This window comes from Mixophyes fleayi, chromosome 4, assembly GCF_038048845.1.
Source record: "Mixophyes fleayi isolate aMixFle1 chromosome 4, aMixFle1.hap1, whole genome shotgun sequence".
NCBI lineage: Eukaryota > Metazoa > Chordata > Amphibia > Anura > Limnodynastidae > Mixophyes > Mixophyes fleayi.
The window spans coordinates 300,325,016-300,347,687 of NC_134405.1; the positions used below are offsets into that span (position 1 = coordinate 300,325,016).

Here is a 22,672-nt window from a genome sequence, read left to right on the forward strand (position 1 = left end):
AGGTTTTAGATTCCATATGTACCTCCCTCCCCAGGGGATCCAGCGCTATCACTCACACAGAAACAGGGGTAGCAGTGTTCTTATTACTCTCCATTCTCCAGTAACATTGCTCAGTGCCATTGCTCATACAGAAACAGGAGGGGTAGCAGTGTTCTTGTCACTTGACAAAAATTGACTTTAAATTAATGTTATTGGGGTTAATAATAATGTAAGAACAAAAAAAAAGAGCCAAATTATGTGATTTTAGAAAAAGAAATAGGGATTTTAGAAAATAGGAAACCAAAACACATGAGGGCGGTTTTGATAAAACCAAAACACGAAGTAAATCCAGATCCAAAACCAAAGCCAAAACATGGGGGTCAGTGAACATCTCTACTTTAAACCATTATGCATCTGTTTCTCCTAGTTAATAATGCATGAATTGCTATGTGGAGTAATAGCACCCATGTCCGGTATTCCTAAAGTTGAGAAACTTCTTCATCCACAGATATTTTGAAATCCACTAAGAACCCCATTGCTCTGCAAAATTGTCTGCCACCATATTCCATTGTCCTTGCTGTAACTACTGTAGTTGGCTTAATTCTATTGAGCTATTGTCAAACATTCACCCACTGATTCTCCAGGAAACAAAAAGGAGCTATGAATTTGCTTTTTTGCCACAATTTTTTTGCACCAGTGTGACATGAGCCAACATCACTGCTCTGTGCTGTTGTTTGCGACTAGATGCTCAGTTTATCTAAATGTTGGCCTAGCTTTTCCAACGTTTAACTTTTCTACACATATACAAGCAAGAGTTGGATGAGTTGAAAATATGCTTTAATTTACGCTTTAATTAGTATTAGATGTAAGGAAATACCTTCAAGTTTAATGAAACAACTAAACAGGGTTTGTGTGTTTTACTATATATGAATATTCTGTGTATTATGTCTATTTTAGATAAGATATGGACAGCAGATCAATGCAGTACAAGGTAATATCAGTAAAATCAGTACAGCACTACAAATTTGATTCTTAGATAATTAGATTAGTACATTTTATTACTCCAAGTTTTAATCAGGACAAACAGTAGTGTGTTTTGTGTAGTGTTATTATGTGGACAATTTTACAATTATTTTCAGATTTAATCATAATGATATGTATGCTATGCTGTTCTATTTGTCTATATTCTTTGATATAGATATATACCTATCAGCGACAACATTGAAACCGCCTGCCTAAAATTGTGTATTTTCCCCTCATACTGCCACAACAGTTAGGACCCATCGAGACATTGACTGAACAAGACCTCTGATAGTGTCTTGTGGTATCTGACACCAAGATGTTAGCAGCAGATCCTTTAAGTCCTGTAAGTTGCGAGGTGACTTGTTTTTCCAGCACACCCCACTGATGCTCGATCAAATTGAGATCTGGGGCATTTGGAGACCAATTCAAACCTTGAACTCTTTGTCATGTTCCTCAAACAATTCCTGACCAATTTTTGCAGATGACAGAGAGCATTATACTGCTGAAAGAGGCCACTGCCATCAGGGAATACAGTTGCCATGAAGGGGTGTACGTGGTCTGCAACAATGTTTAGGTAGGTGGTACATGTCAAAGTAACATTCACATTAATGCCAGGACCCAAGGTTTCCCAACAGAACATTGCCCAGAGCATCACACTGCCTTTGCTGGCTTGATTTCTTTCCCTAGTGCATGCTGGTGCCATTTCTTCTCCAGGTAAACACACACACGCTCAGCCATCAACATGATGTAAAAGAAAACGTGATGCATCAGACCAAAATACCTTCTTCCATTGCCCCATGGTCCAGTACTGGCGCTAATTTTGCCATATAGACACTTTTGGCGGTGGACAGGGGTCGGCATGGACTCTCTGGCTGGTCTGCAACAAGCTGCGATGTACTGTGTGTTGTGACACTTTTCTAACATAGCCTGCATTAACTTTTTCTGCAATTTGTGCTACAGTAGCTGTTTTGTGGGATTGCACCACATGGGCTAGCCTTCGCTCCCCACATGCATCATTGAGACTTGAGCGCCCATGACCCTGCTGCCGGGTCAACGGTTGTCTTTTTGGAGATGCTCTGACCCAGTTACTAGCCATCACAATTTAGCCCTTGCCAGAGTCGCTCATATACTTACGCTTGCCCATTTTTTCTGCTTCCATTTCATCAACTTCAAGAATTGGCTCTTCACTTGCTGCCTAATATTGTGATAATCAATGTTATTCACTTCACTTCTCAGTGCTTTAATGTTGTGGCTGATCGGTGTGTATATAGATTTAAAATAATTTTATTATTGTCCCGCCACCTGTGCATGTGGCATGTACCCCCTAATGCCCTAAAGGCATTTACTAAACTGCAGTTTGAAAAAGTGGAGATGTTGCTTATAGCAACCAGTCATATTCTAGCTGTCATTTTGTAGAATGTACTAAATGATAATTAGAATCTGGTTGCTATAGGCAACATCTCCACTTTTTCAAACCTGCAGTTTAGAAAACATACCCCTAAGTCACGTTCTATCGTGATAGGGTGAAACCCCATCGTGACATGGTAATGTACCCATTCTGATTCCAAAAATGTGAATGCTAGGAGCTATGATTAACATTGTTTTAGTATTGAATAAAATACTGAATTAAATACTATTTCTTATTGTTTAATATGTAGTAAATTACTTATGTATAAATTACTTAATTGTTACTTAATTGTTAATTATTAAGTATTATTAACTGAATAATAGACTTTAGTGTTTAGTAAAGTCATCCTATAACCCACAGCAACTATTCTGGCATATGCTTTAATTTACTAAATTGCAATTGAAAAGTTGTTAAAATCTGGTTGCTATGGTTGGGAACTTGTGTGTATTGCTACCTGCAGAACAGGTTTCATAAATGTCACCCATTATGTTTTAAAACTCTAATAGATATACTATGCAATTTTGCTATTTGTTGAATAAATGAAAGTAGTTTGAGTAGCTTGAAAACCTAACCCTGCTAAATTAATATAATCATTTTAAAAACCTTAAACTGCTTTTGCTTGATTTACCTCTCTACAATGGTTCGCACAATATTGTTTTGTACCTGCACATTTGACATGATTAGACAGATGGGGTAATTAGTTAGGACGGCGGTTCCCAAACTGTGCGCCGCGGCTCCCAGGGGTGCCGCGGCGCTGTCACTGGGGTGCCGCGGCGCTGTCACTGGGGTGCCGCGGGCCAGACATAGAAAAAAGAAAGAAAACAGGAACTTACCAATCCGCGCGGCACCAGGACCCAGCAGCTTCCTCTCTTCCGCAGCTGTCACTGAATATCGACGTCAGTAACAGCTGCAGGAGAGAGGAGGCTGCTGGGTCCCGGCGCCGCGCGGATTGGTAAGTTTCTGTTTTTTTTCTATAAATGTAATTTTTTCATCAATAGATACTGCACAATGTGGAACCTTATTTCTCCAATTTCACTACTTAAATCAAGTTTGCCCATTTCCCCAACAATATTTTTACTGCACATTATATATACCATTTGGGATTTTTTTTCCCATCCAGGCTCATGACATTTTTTAAAATCATTAACGATATCTCTATTATTACACAATACATAAAATGTCTCCTCCTGATCTGATAACTAATAAAACTTAGTTTTATGATGATATCTCACTGCAATCATGACTATTTTACTGCAGATATTCCTCTGTGCTAATTACATTATTATGAATGCATTAATAGGCACCCTTCATTTAATATGCCTACTTACACCATTACTATTCACTCCACTATGTTATTACAAATAGTAGAGTATTCTCTGCCTGGCGCGGGGCAGAGTGAGAGGGATCGTGGCAGGGGAGGGGGACAGAGGGCAGAGGAGGGGGACAGCGTGACAGAGAGCAGAGGGACAGCAGGGCAGAGGAGGGGGGCAGAGGAGGGGGACAGCGTGACCGAGGGCAGAGGAGGAGGACAGCGTGACCGAGGGCAGAGGAGGGGGACAGCGTGGCAGAGGGCAAAGGAAGGGGACAAAGGGCAGAGGAGGGGGACAGCATGACAGAGGGCAGAGGAGGGGGACAGCGTGACAGAGGGCAGAGCAGGGGGACAGCATGAGAGAGGGCAGTGTGCCTGGTTGCAGAGGGGGCAGTGTGCCTGGTTGCAGAGGGGGCAATGTGCCTGGTTGCAGAGGGGGCAATGTGCCTGGTTGCAGAGGGGGTAGAGTGTCTGGATGCAGAGGGGCATTTTTGCATACAACTAAATAAGTATTTCTGTCGTGACCTAAATACTTATTACAATTTTTTGACCCAACTACTTCTAAAACTGCTCAGTAATTATTTTGGAGGGGTGCCTTGAAAAAATTTGGAGACTCTAAGGGTGCCGCGAACTGCAAAAGTTTGGGAACCACTGAGTTAGGATGTATTTACTTGTTTGCTGTGAAATTCTCAATAAAAATACTTTATTTAGAAAAAAACCTTAAACTGCAGCTTTATCATGCGTGTATGGGTAACAAATGTCTTTTTTTCAAAAATAGTAATGTTAATAATAGAGATGGTAATAATGTGATGGTGTTTGGTTAATGTCGCCTTTATCAATGTAAATAGAAATGTTTTCAACCTTTGTACTCGTACTCAGGCGTGGTTAATAAAGATAGCCTTGCCAACAATCACACACACATTGGATATATTTAAAGTATTAACACCCTTTGTCATTTTTAACATGGTTTTTATAACATGGAATCAAAATAGGTTTACGAGATGGATTTACATGGTATTTACACTGATCAACTCTAAATATTCTAGTATAGTGTTTGTGAAACTGTGGTGCACCTCAGTTGGGTAAAGCAAAGTTGTAGGCTGGTGGAACTCACAGAGGCAACACCTCGGCACTTACTTAGTTCACTTTACAGCCACTGTTTCTTAGATTTTATGCAGGCAGAGGGTAGAGAAGGGCACGTCCCTGGTATCACACCCAGACACACTATCAATGACCCAGAGCAGCAGCTGGGTGTATGATACCCAAGGACATACACTCCTCTGCCCGCTGCTTGTATATGTGGCAAAAAGTATCTGGAAGGGAGGATGAAGGAAGGGGAAAGTATAATTTAATTCTCTCTTTCTGTCTGTAATTCTTTTATAGCGGATGAGTTTTAGGAGATGGCTTGTTAGGTGTTTGGAAATGAAAACTGGTGGAGACCAAACAAATTACATAGGAGTGGTAGATTTGCTTGATGGTGGGAAACAAGCTTAGTGTGTGTCTGTTTCTGTAGATGTGCTACCATATATGTGTATATATGTCTTGTCAAAGCTGTCGCTATTTTTGTAGGCAGACATATTCTATGGCATGGAGTGCTGGCTGCTTATATGCTCACCATGTTCCTATTGAATTGAGATCTGGTTACTGAGGAGGCCATTGAGTCCACTGAACTCATTGTTATGTTTGTGGCATGACATGTAACATTATTATTTTCCATTAACGCATGAAAGAAGTGTTGTTTTGGGAGATATCGTGAATTGTATTTTGAAGGGCCTTGTTTAAGACTTTCTTCTTACTTGAACGTTTTTACTAGTAGAAGATGTAATTCTGCCAGTAATAGTACTGGGATGCTTCTGTTCAGTAGACTGGACTATTACAGCAGCAATGCCATGTACAACTGTGTCATTGCGTAATTTATATCAAATGTTAATATTGTCTTGTTTTAGCTACCACCACACTGGTGGTAGCCCTGGCTGGCTACCTTATTTATTTGTGATGTAATTTTAACGAGTGATTCAATTCTTTTAAATGATCTTATTCTAGCCTTCTCCTGACTGGTGCGTTGTTATATAATTTCTCCATTTCACCTTGTTTTGACCTTCATGCAGGGGCAGAACAGTGCATTGGAGTGCAACATTTGGGTAAAGGCCTGGAGATGCCGTTACTTCCTCCCAGGCTCCTTCTCTGCTCTCGATAGTGCCCCCCTCACCTCTGAGCACCGTAGCTGCCATACGTCCCGCACCCAACTATAGTTCCGCTCCTGCCTTCATCATGTTTGGAAATACACTAACCAACTAACCAGGTGTCTTTATTATTAAATCAGTTTAAATACCTTAGCTGTTGGTGGACTCCAAGACATTATGTGATCCCCATAAATACAAGTGATTTGCACCATTTAAGTGTATCTTTGAAAAAGGTGAATATTTGTGTAATAATATTTGTCTCTTTTGTTTGTAATTAAAAAATGTGTTTTGACTTTTTTTATCTGATACTCAAGTATCTGTGTTGATAATTATTAAAAATTAAATGTTTGATTCCACAATTAAAATGTGAAAAATGTCAAAGGGGGCAAATACTTTACTGGTGCTCTGTGTCCATGGATTGCTGGTGTTAATTTACAGTTGTGCAATGTTGTTGGGGGAAAAAAAATATTCAGTGGGTTCATTGTGATTTATGTAACACCCTTTTATCTCATTGATGCTATGAATGTTCACGTCCAGTTATTTTTTAACTGATGATCAATCTGTTGCATTGTTCCCATTCAGTACATTCTGGAAAATTTACGCAATATTGATCTAATAATTTAATTTAATTTTTATTGTACCTTACACAACCTGTTCCCTTTTGTTGCAAAATGGGAAGCTTCATTGATTATCTTAGAGTCTATTAATGTGTGTCCTTGGCGTTGCGCAAGGTGGGGGATTCCAGTTCACGCTCAGTGTTGAAAAATATGAACATTTATAAGTGTCTTACTAATATAGCTTTACTAGATCAGTCGCCAACAAAGATTAGTGTGTTTTATTAGAAAGGGATGGGGGATGATATGATTCAAGCTATGTCTCTACAGAATTACCGTATATCTAATATTTTATTGGCAAGGATCCCAAACTCCGTCTGCCTTTCTTTAAGTATTCTGTAATAACTAATGTAAGTGATTTTTATGTACAGTGAAAATGCAGATGTGAGTATGTAGAAACATATTTATTTTTAAATGTAACTTTGATATCTGACTGTGGGCTAGAAGGGACTGATTCAGTCTCAAGCGATAAGGGGAGCCTTTTGCTCAAGTTAAATACTGCACCTTTATGCACCCAATTCAGTGAATTACCTGCTTTCCGGGACTTAGGTGACACTTGGGGGCTTGACCAGCAGTTAAGATGCATGCAACAGTTAAAGTTTTGTTGTCCAACTGAGAGGAGCGTTTATTACCAAGCTGAGTTTGCCTCAACTATTGTGACATTGTTGCCAGCCAGAGCTAGCTTCAGAAGGAATGGGCAGGAGTGCCAGCAGGGCCTGGAGACTTTGTACCTGCTGGCTCTCCAGCAGGTACAATTTTCCAATCTATTCATCTGTGTCTGTAGAGGCAGGATGGGGGTGGGAAGGGGCATGTAATTGTAGACTGAGTACGCTAAAGAAGTGTTCATGTACATGCAGCTCATACAGATTCACATATGCACCTTTTAGGAGGCATGTGTGTTATAGAGTAGGTGCAAGTACATATTGATGATTGCTTATCATACACCATACTTGTCCACTCTCCCGGAGTATCTGGGAGACTCCCAAATTCCAGGTAGGTTTCCTGGACTACCGGGAGAGCGGACAATTCTCCCACATCCTGTCTACTTCCTAGTGAAGTGGGCCGGATGTGGGCAGCCAAAATAGCGTGATTTGCTGCGTTCCACCCTCCCACCACGCCCCCTTCATGGAGGACAAAAACTCAGTGTTGGCAAGTATGTCATACACTAGGAGCATATGCTGCTGATACAGAGGTGGACTCTGCATATGGGCAGAAATACGCGCCTAGAGTACGTTACCCCCGTTTTGCATCTCAGTGTCTTATTTATAACCTGTACACTAAACCGAATTTTGTCACATGATTTCCCCACACTAAATTTTAGCGTATGACTGACTAATGCACATGCTTACACTATCTCTTATCTGATTATCAAAATTTATGTCGAATTTAAATGAGATGAGATTAGCATGTGATCTACTGAACATTGTCAGTTGTTTAACAAGGTTGCTATGTTAATTGGGGCCCTCATATAATCCTTTTCAACTATTTTGGTTTGTAACCTTTAACATGTTTGGTATTCAGTATCTGGAGTAAGTGCAACTACATTTAGGGAGTGGAAACATGAATGAAACACACTAAGCAGTGTGAGAAATCTATATATAGTACTTTAGCCTATTTACCCAGGCTGAAGCTTATATCTTCCTTGCTGTTCTCTAACATAAAGTTTTACTTTGAAGACGTGGAATGTGGCCTGCTAGGATAGTTGGATAGGGAGTGAATGTCTCCTTTACTGTTCTCCAAAGTTCTATGTTGAAGGATCAGTAAATATATAAATTATATATTTTTAATTATTCTTCCTTGCTGCATAGGGCTGTACAGCCACCATACCTGTTCTGTTATTCATATCTCATGATGGAAATAGCATTTCAATAATGATTTATTCACAAAATAAAGCATTGCTAATCAATATTCTAATTAATATTTTAAAAAATGTGGGCTGTCAGTGTCACTGCACATGCGGAGGAGCAGGCTCACAAGAGCGGATCTGAAAGACTGGCCCAGCAAGAAACTGGGTGCAGTGCTCGCAGTGTGAATTTTCTGTCCCTCTTCTGGTTTCTGTACCCCATTGGTTGGTGAGGAGTTGGCCACAACGCTGTTGGATTCTTCTGACTGTGCTGCAGTGGTGTTATAGTGGTATAATAGCAACTGTGCAAAAGCGAAATTAGAATAGGCCCTACAGCACTCCCCACTCCCTGAGACAGCAGCCCTGGACTCCAGGGAGGTTGTGGAGTTATAATGCGGCGGTGCAGCTTTAACATAAGAACACACATCATTAGTGAAAATGTAAAGAGAGTGTTTCTGGGTTCAGGTGCAAGTTACCACTCATTTTGCAAAGGGAGATTGGGGCCTAGGGATGCAGTCTTTGCCTACTAATGATAAAAACATGAGACTGTTTATCCGCAGGTAAAACATTTACATGGTGTCTGCTACTATCTACCAACGCTATGGTATAAAAAATAAACACTGAAATTAATTAAGACAACAGGCAACTAATAGGCTATATTAGATGTTCCTATTAGCTACTTAATTAGCTTCAGTTTAAACATGCAAATTATTCAAGTAATTTATATTTGCCCCTTCAGCCAGTGCCCACTGTGGGCTGCTTTATTTCTGCATTGCCTAACAGATGTTCTTGCTGTGTAATGCCAAGCAGGGTTATACTATTTGTAATAATTAGTTTTATTGTTTTCTATGGATAATCTATCATTCTGCCTTTGCACAGCAGTCACTATGGCAGTTCCCACTAAAACCTCAGAGCAATGAGATTCAGTTTCAACCATATGTTTTACTATTGTTTTGTAACAAAGAAGTGAAAATAAACTATCCTTATTTATAAGATATATTCAATATGTTCCAGTATCACAAGATTAATAGAAGAACAATTGTATGATGTCCAAACTGATTTGTAACAGTCTTTAGATCAGTGGTGGGCAACGTATAGCCATCAAATGGGTGACATAGAGCCCTCCTGATCATAGTCATATTTCTTGTTCTTTGTCAGAGGAAGCAGAGTGCAGTCACCTAATCCATAGCTGGATGGTGATATCTTCTCAGCAGTTTAAGTAGCCACTAATGTGATATGCAGATGACTGTTAGAGATGGCTGTATGTTTTATATAAGCTCTGTGCCCTATCTGCCACATAATCATCTTCTCACAGATTTAGAATTATTCAACTTTGGTGAAGGCAGTGGGACATTACAAGGTGTTGCCAAAGAGTGTTGTCACACCAAGGACTGGGTTCATTTAAAGATCTTCTAGAGTGCTGTCTCCATGCAGTTACTGCATAGAATTAAACTGTTGCTATCTCTGTTAATTTTTTGGTAATCTTTGCTGCCTCCTTAATGGTACCAGCTACCGACTCTGCGAACATGGGAAACGAGTGTCCTACAGCTAGCATGGTGCCAAAGAACATGTGGCATCTCCTACAAGAGTGACCATAGAGCATAAAAGTGAAAGTCTTCTCCAGAACCAGTGAAAGAAGGACATTGTTATGATATATGGTGAAGAACAGTTATAGTTGCCAGCAAATTAATGTCTTATGATTTCTACAAACACAAGTTAATCTTTAATGTACCCACTTTACACTGTCCTCTTCCAAATGTGCCACATTACCAGTATCAGCACAGATATTTCAGTTGCCACTTGCTGCTGTAAAATTGTGGCTGATATTTTTTCTGCTTACACTAGCCATGCGCACTTTCCCCTCCACCAGCTACCCCTTGTGTGCTATAAAAATGTTTTGTATTTGCATTGTGAGCAAGATTGAAAAAGGCAAGGGTCAAATTCAACTTAATTTTTATACATTCCATCAGGAAGGCAATAATAGTTATCTAAATCTATATATTAGTGCAAAATACAAGCAAACTTCGCAAATAGTCTTGGCAGACCAAATATACTCTTGTCAAAGTTTTAATAAAAAAAAGTCCCACCCTTGACCTAGTACTAGCTAACTCATTATAAAAGTTTTATCTTTGGCAGTGGTACCACCACAGGCCTGTAAACCTTTGGTTCTGAGTCTGGCTACAGACAATGGTCTAGGACTCAGTTGGCCACCAAGATGTAGGCCATTTTTGAAGAGTTTTATTTAATTGTAACCGGAGATCCATCGAGTTCATCCATGAGCTGATTTGCAAGAGTAGCCAACGTTCCTTCTTGTTGGTAGGTATCCGATTCCCACCAGGTAGAATATGAAGAACCTGCACAGAACAGCAACACTAAGAACTAAACTGAAAGTGGGTTGACCAGCTTAACTGGGTAGACATCACCACTAAAGCTGGACTATCTTTTAGGCTATGTTCTCATGGATGTTATTAATATCAGTCTCTACAATCCACATTTGGCAGGTGAACTAAGAGACATAAGCTTACATACAGACCACTGATTATTATAATGAAACAATTGTGTATTGCAAGTGGCTGTTTTATCAAAACTGGTAGAGGAGCATCCATTGGGGTAAGTGAGCAGGGACAGGGGAAAGCAGAACATGCTGTAGTTATCTGCTATCATAAGACGGACATGCACACTGCACCCATGATCTGTATGTGAACTTCTGTCTCTTGTCAGTTCAGTGATACAGTGGGGATACTTATTTAAATAGCGCCCATATGCACATGCTCTAAATAGGTCACCCACTACATTTATATATTTGAGTGAAAGCAAAAGTGCCTAAAGACGAAAATGTCTGCATTACGTGTAAAGAAGCTTGACGTAAATGTCAGTGAAGTTGCCCAAGAGCCAAGGGTGTGTTATCTTTATGGACACGTTAACAGAAATATGAACCTCACTAAATAGCTTTTAACTGTTATGCTATAATATTATGTAGATGTTTGTTTTGTGTGTGCTTTGATTATGGAAACATTTTAAACATTTTTTTTTACAGTAAGTGTTTACCACATGTTTTGGGCGCCCATGTTGTGGGAATCTAGACCTCTTGCTTACCATATGCATGATGCTGACCGATCATTGATCCCTGTGCTCACCACTGTACCTTCTGTGTGCTCTGTAGTATTTTTATATGTTGTGTTTTCACAGTCTAGGGCTCGCCGATGGGCCGCGCGCGCGCTGCCAAGGGCTCACCAATAGGCCGCGCGCGCTGCCAAGGGCTCGCCGATGGCCCGTGTGCGCGCTGCCTAGGGCTCACCGATGGGCTGTGTACGTATTTTGTGTGTGTTTTTGTTTTTTGTGTCAGTTTTTGTTTGACATAGCATGCAGTTCTGTATTGTCACATGGTAGGTTAATAACCAAAGTTGCAAGTAGCCAGATTGATGTACTGTACAATAACTAATTTGTTCCACAATACTAGATTTCTTACTGTAACTTTGCAACTAATACTATATTATTATTTTATGTATAAAGCACTAGCAAATTAAGTAGTACATACAGTGACTTGAAACAGACCAGTGGCGCATGCAGGGGGGATTTCTGAGTCTCCCCTCCGCTACATACGGCACTGTACTATACAGCAGCCGCGGCACTGTCAAAGAAGCGTCCGCGGCGGTGCTGTATTGTACACAGCACCGCCGTGGGCGCTTCTTTGACAGCGCCGCGGCTGCTGTATAGTACAGTGCTGCCGAAACGGAGCTGCTGCGCATGCCCGGGCGGATGCGCAGCAGCTCTCTCGCTGTTTTGTTTTTTTTGGGGGGGTTTTTTCGGAGGGGGGGAAACCCCTCCCCCCTAACAATCCTGTACCCCCCCCCCTAACAATCCTGTGTGCGCCCCTGCAGACCTTAACCACTGCTATAGAGACTATGAAAACGGGTGAAAAAAAAGTCTCCACATTATCTGAAGCTGTAATACATTGAATTGTTCACAGAGTTTCTGTTTCTATGAACTGGCAAAGTGCAGTGTCACATGTACATTATTCCAATTGCCGGTGCACTGCTATGTGACACTTTTAGTTACTTCCTTATTCTGTTTATTATTAGCAGGCACATGGCAGGCTTCCATGCCATTGTCTTAAATGCAAGTGAGCAGTAAATGCTTCTTTGCATACCAATCAGGTGATCAGTTCATCCCTGTGATTACTGCCAACTTGGAAGGCTGTAAGACCCAGAGGCAGCTGTCCGGCCCTAGGAATAACTGGTTTATAGTGTGACACACAGGTAGCTGGAGTGACGTCTACAATCAACAGGTGTACTTTGAAAGAAGTAAGAAAGGAAACAGTCTGCCAGTGATCACGGCTCCTGAAGAACCTCTTCAAACATCTTGGGATTTTATTGTAGAATTCTTATTCTGAATGAGGAATGTATAAAGCAGGATAAAATACTTAAATCAACAGCATGTTAAGCCAGGACACTGCTGGATGCCCCGTCCTAGGAAGATTTAGAGTGGAGCAACACTTCTAGGTGAAAATAATGGCTATGAATATTATCAACTTCTGGGAGAGGGTGATCTGTGGGAGACAGAAACAGGATGACAAACAGCGAGTTATCAGGTCCAACCTGCTCTTTGAGGGCTCTAAATGGAAGGAGAACCCTAACAGTGTTTACCAGACCAATGCCATCAAGACCACCAAGTACAACTTTCTTTCATTCATTCCAAAGAACCTCTTTGAACAGTTCCACCGCTTCGCAAATATGTACTTTATACTGATAGCAGCGCTTAATTTTGTCCCAGTGGTCAATGCCTTTCAACCTGCTATAGCCATTATTCCCATTTGTATTATTTTGGCGATTACTGCGATTAAGGATCTGTGGGAGGACTTCAGGAGATACAAGTCGGACAAGGAGATAAATAACATGTTATGCATGATATATTGCAGGTAAATTAATTTATTACATTAATATTGTGGCAATTTGATTATTATAACCTAAAATATTTGTTTAAAATTATGATTGTCTGCTTTTGTCAATTGACAAATCTCTAGGCTGTTATCTTATGTGTGTTTCTTGTCTGTGGCCCCCATGTAGGAATATTGTTTGCTTCCCATTCTACAGGGTCTTGCAGTGAAGGTCAGACACATAGTGATAAGTTATTTGCTGGATAACATATAATGGGGATATGGTTACCTGACGGAATGTCCCATGGTGCCAAGTGTATAATAAAAAGATTCTTCAAACATTGTTCCTGAGATGGAACACTTACATCATTTGGGTCTAATAGGAGTCACATCATGGTGGTTGTGTCTAATAACTATATATACAAAACACAAGCATAAAATAAAATTATAGGATGAGGTTATGTAGGACAGCGCCATTAAATTGTTTAGTTTAGAGAAAAAACTTTCAAAAATAGTTTAAAAGAAGAGGTCATGCAAGAATGTGGAATAATTTTAGAACTACTCTAATTTAAGAAAGAATGCCATTCATGTGATAAGTTGCTATACTTGTCAAAGAGGTTTTCCCAGGGGTTAGTATATGAGCGGATTTGTGATGTCACATCCTAAATACAAAATACTTTTATCACAGTCTGTATCTAGAGTGCACTATTTGGGACATCTACAGCAGACATTTGTATTCAAAAGTTATTTTTGACAGTCCATGACACCAGACCGGTTTTGCTGCCCTGTATTTCTTGCTAAACAGTCATAAAAATAATAAGTCCTAGCTGTGACACTTCATGGAGTTATTTTTGTTTTATTTCCATGTTTGTATATTTGAAAAATATACTGCCATAAATCCACTTCATTTTATTAAATATTGTTTTAAACATTCTGTATGTAAAATCAGTGTAAAGTAGATAATCTAAAATAAATAGATCTAACGTTAAGTGAATGATTACTGCTTGCTGTATAGCAAAATGTAGGCCATCTAATTGCTGTGGGTCATTAGTGTTGTATACAAAATTTGTTTTCTTTTGGGAGTTATATACATCATTAGTATGTATTATAATACAAATCCTGAAAGTTTTTAACCATAAAAGAAAAAAATTTATTCTAAAAAATATTTTAGTGATGTTTGCTTCTACTTGTATAATAGCCTTTCCCAAAAAAATGCTCTAGCATACTGGGGGATGCAATTCAACATAGGATGGTTGGCAACTTGCCTCTTCTACTATACTGTATGTTAGTGATGGGCAACTTCACAAACTTCTGGGGTTGCATGACCAACTCTTTAACCTTTGCAAGGTCGTACATCTCTAAATCTTAGTAATAACTTAAAACATAACAAAGAATGAGACACCTATTTGTGATGAATATAATACAGTGGTTCACAAACTTTTGCAGTTTGCGGCACCCTTAGAGTCTCCAAATTTTTTCAAGGCACCCCTCCAAAATAATTACTGAGCAGTCCTGTTTTAGAAGTAGTTGGGTCAAAAAAATGTGATAAGTATTTAGGTCAGGACAGAAATACTTATTTAGTTGTATGCAAAAATGCCCCCTCTGCATCCAGTCACTCTGCCCCCTCTCACGCTGCCCCCTCTCACTCTGCCCCCTCTCACTCTGCCCTCTCTCACTCTGCCCTCTCTCACTCTGCCCCCTCTCACGCTGCCCCCTCTCACGCTGCCCCCCTCCTCTGGCCTCTGTCACGCTGGTCCCCCCTCCTCTGGCCTCTGTCACGCTCCCTCTCACTCTGCCCTCTGTCACGCTGTCCCCCTCCTCTGGCATCTGTCACGCTGTCCCCTCTCCTCTGCCCTCTGTCCCCCTCCTCTGCCCTCTGTCACGCTGCCCCCTCCTCTGGCCTCTGTCCCCTCTCCTCTGCCCTCTGTCACGATGTCCCTCTCACTCTGCCCTCTGTCACGCTGACCCCCTCCTCTGCCCTCTGTCCCCTCTCCTCTGCCCTCTGTCACGCTGCCACCTCCTCTGGCCTCTGTCCCCCTCCTCTGCTCTCTGTCACGCTGTCCCCCTCCTCTGGCCTCTGTCACGCTGTCCCCCTCCTCTGGCCTCTGTCACGCTGTCCCCCTCCTCTGGCCTCTGTCACGCTGCCCCCCTTCTCTGGCCTCTGTCACGCTGCCCCCCTCCTCTGGCCTCTGTCACGCTGCCCCCCTCCTCTGGCCTCTGTCACGCTGCCCCCCTCCTCTATCCTCTGTCACGCTGCCCCCCTCCTCTGGCCTCTGTCACGCTGCCCCCCTCCTCTGGCCTCTGTCACGCTGCCCCCCTCCTCTGGCCTCTGTCACGCTGCCCCCCTCCTCTGGCCTCTGTCACGCTGCCCCCCTCCTCTGGCCTCTGTCACGCTGCCCCCCTCCTCTGGCCTCTGTCACGCTGCCCCCCTCCTCTGGCCTCTGTCACGCTGCCCCCCTCCTCTGGCCTCTGTCACGCTGCCCCCCTCCTCTGCCCTCTGTCACGCTGCCCCCCTCCTCTGCCCTCTGTCACGCTGCCCCCCTCCTCTGCCCTCTGTCACGCTGCCCCCCTCCTCTGCCCTCTGTCACGCTGCCCCCCTCCTCTGCCCTCTGTCACGCTGCCCCCCTCCTCTGCCCTCTGTCCTCCTCCTCTCCCTCTGTCATGCTGTTCCCTCTCCTCTGCCCTCTGTCATGCTGTTCCCTCTCCTCTGCCCTCTGTCATGCTCCCTATCACTCTGTCCCCTCTGCCGCGGCCAGCGAGAAAAAAACCAAACAAAACATAAACTTACCAATCCGCGCGGCGCCAGGACACAGCATTCCCCCTCTCTCTCACACGCAGCTTGTCCTTATAATGACAGCTGCATGAGAGAGGAGGATGCTGGGTCCCGGTGCCGCGCAGATTGGTAAGTTTATGTTTTGTTTGGGGGGTTTTTTCTGGCTTTCCCGCGTCCCCCCTGTGACAGTGCCGCGGCACCCCTGGGAGCCTCGGCACACACTTTGGGAGCCGCTGATATAATATATATATCAGCAGTCATTTTAATAACTTATGGTGGGTAGCAACTTGACTCTTGTATTAAAAAGGCTGTATGTTACCTTTAATCTCCACAATAAGTTAAAACAATCTATTTAGTCCATGCAAAGACACCTATTTGTAATGATCTATTAGCAGGCATTTTAATGGAGGATATACAAGTGTTATAAGCTATAACAAACAAATTAACAATAAACAAGTAGGAGCTGGGAGCCTCGGATGAAGGCTCAGAGGGATGCGTACGGCTCTAGAGTTGCTTGTTGCCCATCACTGCTGTTTGTAGAACTCTAATATCTGTTATTAATAGATGTGTTTTCTTAGTGGGATAGAAAATGACCCAGGCAAATTATCATACATTTTAATAGTTTATAACTGCTCATTCATTTGCTTTCCCATAGCTTTGAAATATTGTCACCAATGCTTCATTGTTGAGTGAACATGTCATGTAAAGGAATGGCTGAATTACTTAAGTGCCACTTTGGGATCTACATGTTAACCAGTTCAGTTCTGAATGATTTAGCTCCTACATACGAATACCTTTCCTTTATTACAGTGATCTGTTCCCCAGGATAAAACAGGCCATTGTCTTCTAAAAGCTTATAGTTCAATGTGCCTAATGTGTATCTTGTATGCAATAATGTTATATGGTATATATAAATTACTCCTCCAGTGGTATAAGCAGGGCCGGATTATCCCGAGGTCTAACTGGGCTACAGCCAGGGGCCTCGGGCTTCCAGGATGCCCTTGAAAGTGCTCAGCAGCAGGCGGGTGGCTAAAAAGGGGGCCTCACGGGGGAATGGAGGCCCCCTTAGCCCAGGCTCCTCCATTCCCTTAATCCGGCCCTGGCTATAGGCAGCCACTAAACCATTGCAACCACCTAAGTTCACCTAGTGGTAGCGCCGGCCCTGGTTTTAAAATTGAAATTAGTTATGTTTGTAAAAAATAAATTATCTTAATGATGAAATAAAAAGTTTTTTATTTTTTTATTTCTTGTGTTTTAAGAGGGGAAAAAATTCAGACTCTTTTAAAGTGTGACCACAGTGCTATGTTTGGATTTGAGTAAATGTTTCTGTGCTCTCACAGAGAACTCGTTGCTAAATGACACAAAAACAAACAGTTGGACCTTCAGACAAGTCATAGTCGTTCATTAAGTACTTGTTTGTTTGACACAGTATTATAAACTGACGCTGTTAACAGAAATATGTCAAGTATTTGACGTAACCATAATAGCTCTGAAAACAATATTGTTTTCCCTCATAATTTTCTAAGAGGTAACGTAAGGCCAGTTATCCAATGGTGTTAAAACCTGTTTTACTTACATTTTTTGTTAATGCTGGTAAAAGCATGTGAACGGGTATGGAGATTGAGCCTATTGGTTCTAATGACCTCATAACCCCTTCCGCTTGTGCATGCAGTCTCTTATACATTGCCTGCTCTATTCATTCGCATTCACAGCTTGTAAGTAGATGGGGGTTCAATGGACCTTTGACACCCACTGACCACAGGTACAAGTGCTGATTAACCACTTCATGTCATACGGAATCTAGTTTGACTTTCATTGTCACTGACAACCACCCTAATAGAGCATCAGAATCATTCACAAGAATGACATAACAGGATATGTAGACAAAGGGGCTATTTTACATGGCTGGTAAATTTAGCAGCAGGGCCTACTTACCAGAGATTTTGTACCAGGAGATAGTATGGGAGCAATAAAATACCTTAATTATGATCTTTATCTAGGTTGTATTATATGGAGCACAAAGAGCAGACATTTGTTTTCAAAAGTTATCTTTGATGTAGGGGGTCTATTTATCAATGGGTGAAAAGCCCTAAATCCAGCGAAAACTGGAGTTTTCACCACATTTAGGGCTTTCCCTACTTAAAAAAAACCCCCAAAGCCATGATGTGCTATCCAGTATGATTTACTACTTAACAGAGTTGTCTTCTACTCAAATTCCAAGATCCAATAATCCCTGTTAGTTCAATACACAGTTATCTTAAAAACTAAGCATGTGCATTTGATTGGCTAAAGTGGTTCTCTTAGAAGCAATCATCCAGTAATTAATCAAACTGATTATTAGAGAGAGTCTGCATTTGTAATAAGGCCCATCTTTTTTTTTTTTTTTTTAACATAAGAAAATTCAGTTTTTAGTAATTTGGTAAACGATTTGGTAATGATGTACTGGGGGAAAGTAATAATGTTATGCAGAAAATGAGAATAAGACCCTTTAAATTCACTTGTGTATTTTTATCTAAAAAAAAACTTTATTGAAATAATGATTATGTACTTTTTATCAAAATAGTTTAGCTGGAGTTGAAAATGTGTATGCAGCAAGTTTTGAAAGTTCAATCAAGTAGACACCTGTTTGTAATAACATGAGAAAACATGTATCACAAACAGGTGAAGGTTTGGAGCGCCGCGTGCAGGCTCTAGGGCAGCCTGTTGCCTATTACTGCTGTATGTGGCATTCTGTAATTAAATCAAGTATTTGGTATTGATATGTTTTCTTAGTGGAATAGGAAATGACACCGGCAAATCGTCACCAATTTTAATAGTTTATAATTATTCATTAATTTGCTTTCCCATAGCTTTGGAGTATTGTCATCCAGGTTACTTCATTGTTGAGTGAACATGTCATGTAAATGATTGGCTGATCTACTTCAGTGCTACTTTGGGATCTACATATTAACCAGTTTAGTTCTGAGTGATTTAGCTCCTGCATATTAAGGCCTTTCCCTTATTACAATGAATGTCTCCCGAAGATTAAACAGACCAGCATTTTTAAAACTTACAGTTGATTGTGCCTAATGTCGCAATCTATCCCTGATTTTGAACAATGGTAATGGTTTAGTGCCCCTACATAGCGGCACTGTATTGTACAGCAGCCGCGGTCCTGTCAAAGAAGCGTCCGCGGCGGTGCTGTATTGTACTACAATACAGCACCGCCGCGGACGCTTCTTTTGACAGGGCCGCGGCTGCTGTACAATACAGTGCCGCCGAAACTGAGCTGCTGCGCATGCGCAGCTCTCTCTCTCTCTAGTTTTTTCCCCCCTTAAAAATCTTGCGTGCGCCCCTGAATAGTATCTCTATAAACAGCAAGTTCTGATTTATTACCTTACTTTCCATCAGGAAAAGATATGTACTATAAGGAATAATGCAAATGACCCAGGCAAATCATAACTCATTTTAATAGTTTATGACTGCTAGTTCATTTGCTTCCCTGTAGCTTTGGAGTATTGTCATCCAGGTAACTTCATTGTTGGGTGAACATGTCCTGTAAATTAATGACTGAATTACTTCAGTGCCACTTTGAGATCTAGTTATTAACCAGTTCAGTTCCGAGTAAATGGAAGGTTTTTTTTGTTTGTTTTTTTAATCTACAGTTCAATACCCCTTTCTTTATGCTGGAAGTAATTCTCAGATTGTCTTTTCATTTGTGTGCTGTATAAATTGATATGTTAAGTAAGTAAGAGCACAATGTATGATATGCCCAGTGGCAATGCATGATATGCCCATTGGCAAAGTAGCCCTGAGAATTGCATGTGCCCTAACAGGCTTAAATGTACTACTGCTTTAACAATACAGAATTATTTAGTTACATTGATTTGCCTAAGGACAACAGAATGTGTGTTTACTTGGCAATATTAGTAGGGGAAGCCATTACGTTACTAAAATTTAATATCTAGGCTTCCATGAGTAAGGAGCTAATAATAATAGCGCAAATGTGTATAAAAATGTCAATAAGATAAGTAGACTGCAGGAACTTTCGAAAAGAAATCTTCCCAATGATCCTATGTATTTTAGATTAGTTGACGCTTTCATATCTGTAAGCTTGTGGACTGAGCGTGCCCCATTGGTGTGTCTTTTTTTTGCTTTTTATGTTAACTAATTTCTTGAAAATGATTTTGTTTTGGTAGCAAGATAAATTATCAGCAGCTATTTTTTTATCATGTAGTATGTAGATGTTAACATTTGCAAAAGATTTAAAACACAATAGTATTCCTTTTTTGTCATGTCTTGTTGCTTGGGTGTAGTATCCTATGTATTTATAGATATAATATGATCAAGTACAGAGGTCATATCATGTTGGAAGGTGTACTGTTTTTTGTGTTTTATGGAGAGTAATAGCTTACATTGTGATCATGTCCGCTAATAAAGTCACATTTGCATAGGTGTAGTCTCATGTGACTATATGTAGTGTTAGTGTCCTATACATACTTTCCTACTCTTTGGACATGCCTTCAGGGAAATCTGAAAGGGATATGCAGGTGGGGGGGGGGGGGGGTGGGGGGAGAGAATGGTCCTATGACTGTACAGTTGACCTGAAATGTGTTAGGGGAGATGTAGTGAGAGATATATGCATAGAGAAACATACAGTTGCATATTTAAATGAGCTCTCCCAGCCAAGTGTTTTCAAATTTTGGTATGCTATCCAAGCCATTCAGCAATAACAATAAAAATTGAGCATTTGTATCGATGGACTAATTAATGCGCCATTGTAATTCTAGGCCTTCAAGGTGTGTGTATAGAATGTTGCAATCAATAGTTTTTGCTTATCGCGCTTGCAAGTCATGACTCAGGTAATAGATGGAAAATAGACTTTTCACTGTGAATATGTTTTGGAAAAATAAACTGGAAACGTGATAAGAGTTTGCAATAAACACATTTACTTTCCCACGTTTCAAGCTGCAAGAGTTTGTATTACATTAGACAAACTGGTTGTTATGCTTTGTAAATAACACAATTATTTCTCAACATTTTCTCACTGAAGCTTTTACTATACTTTGCGACAAGTGAAACTAGTGCGGATTAATACGAATATGCCCATTATATGGAATTAGTGGTGATTTGTGTTCTACTTACCAGGTGATGTGTTACTTTGACTGAGGTTGCCATGGTGATACACAGTAGCATTTTGCCCCATACGGCATTCTCCCACTAATAGACAAGAGCAGGTAATGCATTTTATCCATGACTGCCATACAAATTAATAATCCCTATGGCGTGCTCAGCTGTTTATGCAGTATGAGTATATAGTATGGTAAACACAATAGAAAGTGGAAATTGAAATAGAATCTGTGTGTTACACTTTGGAGGGTTTTTCTTTCAAATATATGTAGTATTAAAACATATATGCCAAGCTTGCCAACTCTCCCGGAAAGTCCGGGAGACTCCCGAAACTCTGGTTAGTCTCCCGCGCTCCGGCGAGAGCAGGCATTTCTCCCGCATCCCGGTATTCCCTTGTCAAAATGACGCAATTCACCGAGAATCGTGTCATTCTGGCCCCGCCTACCCGATACAAAACCTCATTTTACTCATGGGACGGGGCTAAAATGATGTGAATCGAGGCACCCCGCCCCCTCCCACTCATTAGTCACGCCCCTCTCCCGGACGTTACCCACTGAAAGTAGGCAAGTATGAAATATGCTGGAAATTAAAATATAGAATCTCACAGGATTAATATATAAAAAAGTAAATATTGTTTGTCATATTCAGGTGTGTGGGAGGCTGATAATTATAGGGCAGTTTTTAAACAGCTGCAGGATCAAGGAACCTATTTATCAATAGTTCTTTCTATTCAAATTACTCTCCCTTAACTATAACGCTACCCGCTCCTACATCTCAGCTCACATCTCAAAGTACTGTCCCTTTTTAGATCTACCTCTGACGTTTCTCCTCTCTCTGGTAGACACATCTCACTCCCGCCTACAACACTTCTCCTGTGCTGCTACTCACTTATGGAATTCCCTACCACGCCCGTGCAGACTCTCCCAGAGCCTTCACATCTTTAAACGCTCTCTGAAAACTGATCTATTTATTAGAGCAGGGGTGTCCAACCTTTTAGCTTCCCTGGGCCACATTGGAAGACGACGAGTTAGTTTGGGCCGCACATAAGATACACTAACAATAACGATAGCTGATCATCCAAAAAACCATAGAAAACATAGTTAACATATATATATTAGAAAAAAAGTGATATATATATTAGGGATGTGCACCGGCGACTTTTGAGGTCTCGTGTTTTGTGTTTTGGATCCGGATTTTCGTTATTTTTGAGGTTCGGATTTGTCTCGCAAAACACTTGACGAAAGGTCTCGGTTCGGATTTAAGGTATTGGATTCGGATTTTTTTTGAAAAAAACATAAAAAGTTTAAAAATCAAGTTTTTGGGCTTATTTTCACTCCTAGGCTATTATTAACCTCAATAACATTCAATAACAAGCATTTCCACTAATTTACAGTGTATTCTGAACACCTCACAATATAGTTATTAGTCCAAAACGTTGCAACAAGGTATCTTTCTGGACTGCGTAGAGGAGTGGGTCACCACAATATATATTAAAAACCCTGAACTTTTATGATTCGCACCAATAATTGTACCTGGACTGCGTAGAGGAGTGGGT

General features: G+C 40.9%; 1 protein-coding gene across 2 annotated transcripts in view; it reads left to right on the top strand.

The window, feature by feature from the left end:
* ATP10B (ATPase phospholipid transporting 10B (putative)) overlaps positions 1-22,672 on the top strand; it is a 153,846-nt gene that overhangs the window by 65,177 nt on the left and 65,997 nt on the right. Inside the window, exon 1 of one of the 2 annotated variants that reach the window (XM_075209879.1) lies at positions 12,591-13,277. The exons of the other annotated variant lie outside the window; for it this stretch is intronic. Within the exon in view, the coding sequence (XP_075065980.1) occupies positions 12,871-13,277 (407 nt within the window). The 5' untranslated portion in view covers positions 12,591-12,870. Of the gene's footprint in view, positions 1-12,590; positions 13,278-22,672 lie in introns of those variants that run through there. 2 annotated transcript variants of the gene reach the window in all.